The sequence below is a fragment of the Maylandia zebra genome, linkage group LG5, assembly GCF_041146795.1.
Source record: "Maylandia zebra isolate NMK-2024a linkage group LG5, Mzebra_GT3a, whole genome shotgun sequence".
NCBI classification, from domain to species: Eukaryota; Metazoa; Chordata; class Actinopteri; order Cichliformes; family Cichlidae; genus Maylandia; species Maylandia zebra.
In genome coordinates, this window is record NC_135171.1 from 16,407,196 (window position 1) to 16,418,432 (window position 11,237).

The 11,237-nt window shown below is 39.3% G+C and overlaps 1 protein-coding gene and 1 long non-coding RNA gene across 2 annotated transcripts; one reads left to right on the plus strand and one right to left on the minus strand.

The window, feature by feature from the left end:
- Positions 1-478: 478 nt before the first annotated feature.
- Positions 479-2,693, plus strand: msx1a (muscle segment homeobox 1a). Its single transcript, XM_004545189.3, has 2 exons — positions 479-1,144; positions 1,349-2,693. The coding sequence occupies exons 1-2, from the start codon at positions 712-714 to the stop codon at positions 1,765-1,767; spliced, it is 852 nt and encodes a 283-aa protein (XP_004545246.1). The 5' UTR covers positions 479-711; the 3' UTR covers positions 1,768-2,693.
- Positions 2,694-5,962: 3,269 nt separating this feature from the next.
- LOC112433122 (uncharacterized) lies at positions 5,963-10,104 on the minus strand. The gene is made up of 3 exons (XR_013098611.1): positions 9,852-10,104; positions 7,768-7,923; positions 5,963-7,350 (listed from the first exon to the last, which is right to left on the minus strand). It is a non-coding gene; the product is annotated as an uncharacterized LOC112433122 (long non-coding RNA).
- Positions 10,105-11,237: the final 1,133 nt, after the last annotated feature.

Genomic DNA, 11,237 nt, shown 5'->3' on the forward strand with positions numbered 1-11,237 from the left:
GAGTCAAAGATGGGGAAAAAATCCCACTGACACCCCCCCTCAAGCCCGATAATTACCCCTAAATGACTGCGAAGGCCTGTGTGTTTCAATCTGATTAGAGCCCCCGCAGCCATCAATAAACTGCGCACTCCAAAAGGGGTGCGTGGCACAGAGGGAGGAAATTGTTGTGCAACAGTCAGGACTTACCTAAAGCACTGCGAGGCCAAAGTGGAAAATGGGTCGACCCAGTCAAAATGTTTGAGACTGTATATTTGTGTTATCAAACATGGCAAACGAGTAGGGGCAATAATAGAAGGAACCCACACGCCTTTAAACCACCCTTGGCTTTTCATGGTTGGAGCTTTACTCACTAGAATGGTAGTGGTGGTGGAGTGATTGGGGGCGAGGGGGTGGGGTGTGGGGTTGATGAAACCACACTCCATCAAGAGTTTTGTCGTGTTTATGTTTATCTGACATTGGTTGTTGCAAAAAAAAGAAGAAGAAAAAAAGAAACTTTCTTCAGCCCCCTTTCACTCCGGGTCCAGCCCACGTCTTCCCTGATTGGCTGCCTCTCTGTCCACGTCTGCCTTATTATAGGAGCTGCGCTCCAATTTGGCCACACAAACATGAGGATACCGTCACATTAGGGCAGCACCGCACCAACTCAATAGCATCTCTTCCCCACGACACTGCTTTGTAACGAGTCGTTTCAGCGGTGCCGGTCGGCCTTGTATGGCCCCATCGATATCCATGTCCGCTCTGGCTGCTGGTTTGAAGGCTGAAGATATTTCTCCCCGCTCGGTTCTCGTCAGCAGAGGCGAAATGCAGACCAGCTTGAGTCCCACGGGGGAGACCGGGAAGCCAAAAGTCCCTATTCTGCCCTTCAGCGTAGAGGCGCTGATGGCTGACAGGAAACCCAGCAAAGAGGTGCCATCGCCGGATCCTGCTTCTGTAGCCGGGACGTCCCAAGTGCTGGGAAAGGGGGCGCGGATGGGTTCTTTTGGTAGCCTGGATACACCAGTCTCGACTTTACCTATGAGCTCTACATTTTCAGTGGGCGAGATCATGAACATGCCCGAAGACGTGCTGATTAAACCCGAGAGCCCGGACAGTAAAGACAGGACTTCGTGGATACAGAGTCCACGCTTTTCTCCCACATCTCCAAGTAAGTTTAAGTTTCAGTTAAGTTACTAAATTAGAATTTAAAAATGTCTCTTAGCGATATAAGCATATGTAAGCGAGAATATCTAGTTTTTTTCTCTTGGTATTGTGTTTTACATGTCTGTAATACTTTCTGTTGGTCTTGTGTTGATCTGGCATTGCGCGTCGACACCAGAGTTTTGAATTAAATCGTTCTGTCTTCCCATAGGAAGGTTGAGTCCTCCTGCCTGTCCACTGCGAAAACACAAGACGAACAGAAAGCCCCGGACCCCCTTCACCACATCCCAGCTGCTCGCCCTAGAGAGGAAGTTCCGCCAGAAGCAGTACCTTTCTATCGCCGAGCGCGCAGAGTTCTCCAGTTCTCTCAACCTGACGGAGACCCAGGTTAAAATCTGGTTTCAGAACAGAAGAGCTAAGGCCAAACGCCTGCAAGAGGCAGAACTTGAAAAACTGAAAATGGCAGCAAAGCCTATGCTGCCTCCAGCTTTCGGGATTTCCTTTCCTCTCGGTACGCACGTCCCCGCGTCCTATGCAGGGTCGCATCCGTTCCAGAGGCACTCGCTGCCGGTTTCTCCGGTTGGACTGTACGCCGCTCACGTCGGATACAGTATGTATCACCTCGCTTGACAAGGACGGAGGACGAGCGCAACGAGCAGCGGGACGCAAAGGGGGGGTTAAGGATGTTTTGTGAGGGCCCCTATTCAGAGGGGACCCCTTTGGACCAGTGAGGTGACACTGCACCACATAAAGAAGCATCCTGGTGCCGAGGTCAGTGTCACACCTTGTCAGGTGAGGGCGAGGCTTCTTCACAGACCCCCCCCCCCTTCTGAGGCTCTTGAAGTTTAGGCACTTCTCTAGACCTCGCCAGTAAGTTCCCACACTGCACAAATAATCCAACTTTAATTCGTCATTTAATGTCAACTGTGTTGTACCGAAATGAATTTGAACGAAGGAGAACATAAACAATGTAAAATCTTATTTGAATAAATAGGATGGGACTTTAAATGACTTTAAGGTGGACATTTTTGCGGCGCGGAGGTAGAAAACAGCTTAAACCTGTAGCCCTATGGTATATCACTAATGGACTTTTAAGTATGGACTGTAGTGCTGTGGCCACACAGCTCACTCCTTCGCGAGTGCTTACAGCCAGGTGAAAAGGCGAAAGGGCTGCACATCAGAGACTATGCACCAAAAAAAAACTTTAGGCTGGGCTTTTTTTAAATTGCATCTGTAGGCTGCTGCCACACCACAACATCCATACTTTTCATTTTCTTTCTTTCTTTTTATTGCATTCATATCAATGCGTAACTATAGTGGGTTACTAAATCCAGTATAGGTGAGTGCTCTTTTGTGAATTTTGAAAACCACAGCATTTTTTTTTATTGTTATTTTTATTATTTTCTTATGACAGCACTGTCTGTTGTCGGATTGATTCCCTTCGGAAGGGATAATTGTACTGTAAAATAATGTATATTTGAAGAATATCCTCATTTATATTATGAATATATTTGTGACATAACTTAACAATAAATTGTTTATTCTTTTTTCACTGAGAGGTTGCTCGTTTTGACTGACAGGATGCACACTGTTGCGCCGACGGTGAGGCAAATTACTGTAAGGAACTTTAGTCAGTATTTAATCTTTTTAACGCCTTAATGAACAGAAAAAAATATTTCTTCTACTTCAAAAAAATCTATCAGGTCTATTAAGGAGTAGAAATTAAAAAACAGGCTTCTAATGAGCTCGATGACTTCAACATTTAATTATTATTTTTATTTTAAAACGTCACAGGGACGATTAAAGGCTTCACGTGACCCATACTGACAGAGTGACAATAGAAAGCCCCACATTTGCTTTAGTTTTCCTTGCAGTTGAGCCTGTCACACTCACTGTGCGCTCCGGCTGGTGTGCGCTGTGAATTTAAACTTGTCACATGGTATTTGGTGGAATGTATTGCTACAGCTGTCGCCTCTCGCTTTGAAACAACTAACCTAGATTTTGTTGGCGCCAGAAGAGTTTAGAGGGGGTGGAGATTGCGGGAGAGGAAGAAAGAGAAAGAGAAGGGGGTGAGACAACCAGTTGTGCTGACTTCAAAACACGCCGATAAATATTGGGAGATTGCTTCTCCGGGGCTAAACTCCTCGTAAACTATCCGCTTGAGTGTCATTATGTGCATTTAGGGTGTAAAACGAGCCAGGTGACACCTCGTTTTGAGGGGGAAGACAGGGTGTCAGGAGCCATGTGGCACATAAAGAAAACATCTTAACCTGAATTTGAACACCGGAGTCATTTTCTGCCATTTTCTGCGGATCAGATAAAGGAGGAGGAGGTGGAGAAGGGGTGGGGGGGATTACAGGCCACTCCACAGCAGTTTTAAAGGCTTTCTTTTGACTTCCCTGCCATTCAAGCAGGGGTTAAACTCGAGTAAAATAATTGCTGTAATGAGCAAAGGCAATCTGCCACAGACAGAGGCCGGCTCCAGCGTGGCTGTAGCTCCAGGCAAGGCGGAACTTTTATCATTCCTAAAATGTCAACGGGGGACTGGGACGGGCAACACTCCTCAGTGCGCCGTGATTTCCTCCTCCTCAGTTCTGAAAGGTTTCTGTCCTGGAAAGTGTTCCCAAAGAGTTTCCCATTTATTCAGGCACTCTCAAAGACACGTTTCTCCTTCGGCTTCGAAGTTTTTGCAATATTACAGCTTTCAGTCTGAGTTTAAGGTAAAGTGTTTTTTTCTTTCGATTTGATTTATACCCGTTTTTTAAATTTCATCTATTTTTCTCAGATAATCTCCAGTCCGTCCATGAGGGATGAATTTATACATAATCCCCGACAATAGGTTCAAATCACACGGATGAACGCTCTATGTGAAAAAGAAGAGAAACTTGACACAAAAGAGCCTAAGGGGATCGGCCGATTCTTTGAAACTCTTTCATTCTTTTGTCTCCAGCACTCTATCTTGCCAGGAGCCAAACAGAAAACAAAAGTCACTTGTTTAGATCATCCAAAAGATCACAGGAGGCTGTTTGACTCCGTAGTAAAACCTCTTGATCCTCACGAAAGAAAAATGGGTTATTAGATGCCGTCAAAGCAGCCTGGATAAATGATTAAGGAATGGGCCCTTTACTCTGCATTACTTTTTCATGTGGGATAGGCCTGCGTTATGTGGCTCTTTGGGCTGAATTATTAAATGAAGTATCTCAGAAAAAAAAATTCATATCACACAATTCGTGTTAGTCCCGATCAATTACGACGATCAGTGTGAATTTGTAGTTTTAGGAAACAGCGAACTGAAAAAACGCCGACTGGCCTTTCGTTGAAGCGTATTAAGCCATGAATATGGGTTAAACTGGTTGTTCTCTTTATTTTCAAAACGATACAATTCATTATTTTACCCGTATGCTACTTGATCATTAAAGAAGCTTAGAGAATAAAACCAAGTAGAGATTATGAAAGCACTTACATTTGAGTTAAAGAAAGTTCGGAAATTTGTTACTGTAATTTGATGTTGTTTTCTAAATAAATACAATTATGGTACAACTGTGTAAATGATTTGAAAATGTCTGCACATTAAGGGTATCGATTTTTATTTTAAAAAAAGACCATATATTTTTAAATACAAAAAGTTAGAGTGTTACCAAGATATGCAATATTGCAAATGTTATAAACAACAAGTGTAAAGAACGATGCTCACAATAGGCTATTGTTATTACTTAAAAAATAAATAAATACGGAGACATTTTGACCTTACACCTTTTTAAAGCCAAAATCCATAAAATCTGAAACCCCCCCCAACTTTTTTCAGGTACCACAACACCATCTACTGTTCGCAGAGTAACATAACACAGCCTGGTTTGTTCCAGTAATAATAATAATAACTGCAAAGTTTGACCTAACCAAAACCATCCATTTAAAACGCATGAATTACTACTTAATACACAATGCGATTATTCATATTTTGTTTCGTGGTAAGCCTTTGGTTCTTTTCAACTTAAACGTTTATTTTCTTAGTGAGCAAAATAAATTATTATTATTATTATTATTATTATTATTATGAATAACAATAATATATTAAAGCTATTTTCGAAATACTTCTGTTAAAAGAAACATTTCGTGGGCGCTTGTTGAGGATTGATTGTAGTAACAGATAAACTTTTAACGCATTTAACTCCCATATTAATAAGTTAATGTTATGTGATTTTTTTTCTTAAAAATAATTAATTGAACTCCGAGTAATGTCAAATACGCATCCATGCTCTGTAACTAAAGGCAGGATTTAAAGTGGAATGTAACATGAAAGGAGATGGAACCCTAACATCCGCTCTGATGTGAGCGCCAGTAGATTTTTGTTTTTCTTTGTGCACAGACTGTGTTCAACTGTTTTCATGGATTTAGCCAACTGGAGTCTGCGATATATTAGCACCTATTATATGAGCTATCATACGATCATGACTGGGTTCCATTCCTTAACCAGTTTCAGTTCAGTATAAAGGCGGAATTTGGCAATAGAAACTATACAGAGCATCATCAGATTGCTACCTTCAACCTAATCTAATAGTGACCATGGACACCGCAGCCTGTCCTGCACCAGGAAAAATCACTGTAAACGGTACTGTAACTTAGCATGCTTTTCCTACTTTAAGTTAAAGTATTTAATTTCTTTAAAAAAAACAAAAACAAAAAACAAAAAACATCTACAAATCCAGTGTCAAATAGGAAAAACAGAGAAAATAAATTTCATCTTTGGCAAATATCACTTGCTGATAAGTTCTTACATTTTGAAAACACTTTCTCTCTCCTGCCCTGTCTTTTTTTAACCTACACTGAAAAAAATAATCAGTGGTATAAACGTAAAAAAATTATTGTAATCGGTTGCACGAAATTAAGTTATGTTTGGTTAACCTTAGTTTTTTATGTTATACCTGCACACATTTTTCTGGTAACACAAACATGACTTTTTTATGTTGTTGTTATGTTTTTCATTCCGGTCAAATATTTATAGAAACCACTTGTTTATCAGACATGAACTTTTTGTGTTAATTGTATTGGACTACTATGTGTTATATTGACAAGATTATTTTATGGTAAGCTTATTTTATTTTATAACAAATTTCTAATATATAATATATAATATAATATAGTATATAATTGAGTGTTCAATAAATAAAACTAAATTAAGGCTGATCCTATTGTATGTACTGTACACTTTCTCTTCAATCAAAGAAATAAGCAAAACATTTTTGAACAATGACCTGTATTTTTGAAAATACTACACAGTTGTAACAATGGACTTTCAATTCAGGCTTCCAAAATATACATGAGTCATATTTGTACAATGCATCTCTTGAAAAACATTCCACAACATTCCTCAAAGTTATCTGCTGTAACCTGAATTCAACATTGTGGGGCCTTATGACATCGCGCTTATGTAAAAAATAGTTTTTTAAATGTAAGAGCCATAAGGTAATATGGCAACAGGGGTGTAAATATTAAAATGACACAAAGAAGAGACTTAAAATAACATTATAACCCACAGGCACACAACCAAGAGACCTAAACTGATTAGTATTGGCTTGCTTCTATCACTAAACATCACAATCACTAATACTAGACAATGCAATCTGTTTGTAGTGGTGCACCTTGGGGAAAAAATTGCAAACTGGTGAAATTGGTGCAAGGCACCATTTCCATTGAGAAAAATGGACATTCAAAGTTTGAATTTTTTTTTAAAAGAGTCATGGCTTGAAAAGTGAAAACTGCAGTAATAAAGGCCCCAAGTTGAAAAGTGCCAGAAAAATAAGTTTCACTATGTCCTGCAACTTTACCAGTGCTGGCTTAAAAGAAAGGATGGTACATATTTGAAGAGGTAAACATGTTGTTCCCACATCATAACTGGAAAACTGTTCAATTGTACAGTCTGGTCCTGAAAACCTGGGCCTTCTTTGAAAGGCTGTTTCTTTTGAGCTCCATAACCAGTTTCTATAATACCTCAAAGGTATACTTTTCCAGTGGGTAGGTGAGGTTCAAAGTGTACATTAGTCCAAACAGCATTGCAGCTGCTAGGTTATAGTTATCCAAATCCTGCCAGACTCTCTGGCCTTCAAGGACTATCCCGATGTCCTCAGGGCTGCCATTGGCATCTCTTGACTTTATGATGTAAATTCCCATGGTTGTTTCCTTATTAGATCGTTGGATAATGGCTTCATCTTTGGCCTAGAAAATGCAGAATTCCAAAATTTAATTAAACAGAACACTGGTCAAAGAACATTATACCAAATCTTATTTTAATCTGTGTCACTATTCCAAAAAATGTTAACATTAACACATTAGGTGAACAAAAATGGATTCATTACAGCATGTGATTTGAGTCCTCAGAATGCTTAAAAAGGTAATGAAGTGAAATCTCCATGCAAAGAAGCAGAATACTGTCAGAGCACAGAGAGGTGTTCAACTATCAACTCCACACATAGAAAAATGCAGGTAAAAGAAAAAGAAAAAAAAATGCACCCATGGTAAATTGTGAAAATCCCAGGTGATTTTCAACATACTCCTGGCATAGAGTGACAAGCAGCATTTTGTTAAAATTATTATTTTCCCTAAAGTGTATACACAAATTAATTTTTTTCTTACCTGGGCCGTGGGCTCCAGAATGTTCTGAAGTCTTCTTCCTATTTGTCCTCCTCGCCTTTTGAAGACCTTTATTAGTTTGTCAGATAGCACATCTATCTGCGAGAGTAATCTGGACTGCAGTGGCATGGTGGTAATGCGCTTAAACTCTGCATTTATCTAAAAAGAGAAGTTGTCACATAAAAATGCTGTCAAAATCTCAAATCTCACAAGGTTACATCCACACAAAGTTATATTACTATTTATTAGCTATGGGTCCCATGTTGCTGAGCAGTTCCATAGTTGCCCTTACTTCCAAACCACCCAAAGCCTGTTTGCAACCACAGCAGTTGCCTCCTTCTGGCCATTTTGCAGTTCTGCCAAATGACCCAGAAACTACATCTATTATTGTCATATACACATCAAGGTCTTTCATTAATACTTAGTTAAATTAGTTAATTTGACCTTTCCAGAAAATTTACCTTACAGAATGTGAGATAACATATGCAAATCTTCACTAGTAAATAAAATAATGTTATTAAAACCTTAACAGTAACACCTCTACATAACAGCGCTAGAGAATTGTTCTGAAGCAACACCAATCTGCCCTTCAGCAGGGATAAGCACCATATATCGATACAGAAAAAATAAATTTAACATATTTATACTGTCATTATTTTTATCTCTTTAAGCCCTCCTCTCAGTCTCTCTATAAATCAGTTAAAATAATTTGTTGGGTTTTTGTGTGTCTTTAACATGTTATCAGTAGATTACATTCACTGCCCCAGAACATGAAATAAAGCCCCACGTCATGCACTTCCTCTCCTAATGAGTACTGCATAGGTGTCATGCCCTAAATAAACCGACTTTAGTGAAGACACCCCCCCCCCAACACACACACAGCCCACCCCATGGCAAACTAGCTTATTTAACTGTATAACTAAAACATTTTAGGTACAACCAGTTAACTAAATGGACACAAGTTTGTTAGTCTGTATTCACTGAGAAAAAACAAGCGGATGTGACTGGGCACACACTGAAAAAAAGCTAATGCACATAATATTGTCCCGCAGCTTAAGCTAGCATTATCGTTAGTTAACTTAAGGAATGACTTGTTTTTTACATTATGTTGCTCAACAGCAATTCATGAGAAAAACTTCCCCATCTAATGGATGTTCTCTTCGTTTCCTCTCAAACATGTAGTTTTCAGTTTACCTTGACAAAGTAAAGCTCAGCACCAAACGTAAACGAAGCGAAGACAAAAAATGGCGGACCGCCACAGTGAATTTTCCCTCGCAAAACACACCCTGGGGGGTGGAGTTTCAACAGAAAACATAACTATTTTCTGTTATTTTGATATGACTGGTTTTAAAAGACTGAACATCCTTCTAAAACAAGTGAAAGGCGTGAGACTTAATAATTATGTTTAGACCAAAAATATAAATGATTCATGTTGGATATATTTACTGTATTTTTACTAATTTAACAACCTCATCATTGCATTAGTCGCTTTATGCTATAGCATTACGCTTACATTAGCTTGAAGCTCAAGGTCGTCATTTTATTTAATTTCTTTTTCTGGGCTTACAAACAGGACACACAACATTTAGATAACCGTTACACTGAATCTTGGGTCTGTGTTGAGTCTTCCAGCTGCTGACTACAGAAGCTAGATTGACCTTTCAGCATGTTTATAGCGGCTGTGGCTATGTGCTGGTAATGTTACCGTGTGTGAGCAGTCACATTGGCAGCAGACATGTTTCAACAAACTAGTCATATCCCGGCCCTACATTAGCTTGTTTAATGGTTAAGACACTGCAGGTACCACCACTTACTACAGACACCGATGCAAGTTTGTAATAGTCTGTTAATTTAGACTGAAAGAATATAGAAACAATATTAACTCACATTATATATGTTAATTACTAATTTGCTTATTGCATAATTTCGGTTACCATTAGCTAACTGGAGCTAGCTAACATTGGCCTCTCATGGTTTTCGATAAACAGCCCACATACCTGTAAAATAACAACACCCAGTAAAAGTCCACATATATAAAGGGTCTACACTCGTTCTCACTGGTGTGTTAGCTTTAAAATCTTATTTACCTTCAAGTGTAAAACTCCAGATGGTAGTAGATTTTCCAAAGCGAGAGACAAAAATGGCGGACAGCGCAGCCGATTTTTCCTTTCCAGGGGGCGGAGCTTGAGGATAAAACACGACTAACTTGTTTCTTTTCAACATGATTTGTTCTAAAAGAATCACTATTCTTAAAGAATATGTGAAAATTAAAAGACAAAAATATGTTTAGATGTGAAATTTAAATTAGTCATGCTGGATATATGAAGTAATTCTATGCAAATTCAACAACCACCCTATTGCATTTTTTTCAGTGTATTTCCCCATTAGAGTGAAGCTAACAAACATATAGCTATTAATTAACCCACGAATAAAGGCCTCAGCAATAGTGTGAAACCCTTCAGTGAAAACTAAAAGATTAGGACAATATTAATGTTAGAAAGCTCGTAAAAAAGATGACTATTCAACCCAAATTTGCGTGAATTTATGGGAATAAAATGAATTTACAAAAGAGAATATTTTTTTTAAAAGTTCAATAATCTCTCAGTAGTAGTTTGGCATATATGACGGTGGGCGTATATGCGCTCACAGGATCAGATTTTATATCAGTTTCATTTAAATATATTTATTTTAAACCAATAGTTTATCAATTAGTTTATCCACTGTCATCTGTTTGTCAAATATATATATGGTATTACAAATGTTGCATGCAGAATGTGTAGATTACTGGATTACTGTCCTTCTCGCGCTTACGTGGACGGTAAGGCCCACCGGAGGGGGCAGTACCGTTTTGGCTCCGTTACGTGTCACACAGGCCCTCAATGGCCTGTGCCCGTGACCTGACTTTGCACGTGGCTCAGGTCGTTAACCACGGGGACAACAAAGAGGCCATCAGGAGTGGAACTGTTAAATGATTCGTTTACAACCACGTTTGTTGAACTGCATCGGTGCCCTGCTGACCCGAGCGAGCGAGCTCATAATCTGAACTGTGCGTTTAAAAGGTGCCTTTACTGCAGGCGTGGGAGAAACGTGGCTCTGCAGTATGAGAGTTTTGAATCGCCATGCAGCCCGAACACTACACAGCCACATTTGCCAAACAGCGTAATTATTGTAACTATCGCGTTGAGTGCGCCAGTCATCTAGTGGAAAACAAGGGGGAAACATTTTCTTATGCGCTCTAATGAGGCAGCGTTTTCTTTTAAAGTGCAATAAAAGTGCTAAATGTGATGGAAAATTGCCTGAAAACCCCGTAAACCAAACGAAATCACAAACTGCATCAGAGATCCTTTCATGTAAATAAGTTTATGATCTGTCATTTATAAGGACATTTATTTTAGCAAGGCAGACAATGATTTCTGTCACCCTTCGGCAAAGTTGTGCTTTTATTGTGCAGCATTTAACATTTTTGGTGCAGT

Coding starts and splice junctions, on each gene's coding strand:
- msx1a (XM_004545189.3), top strand. CDS start 712: ATGGCCCCATCGATATCCATGTCCGCTCTGGCTGCTGGTTTGAAGGCT. Junction 1,145..1,348: donor CTTTTCTCCCACATCTCCAA/GTAAGTTTAAGT, acceptor GTCTTCCCATAG/GAAGGTTGAGTCCTCCTGCC.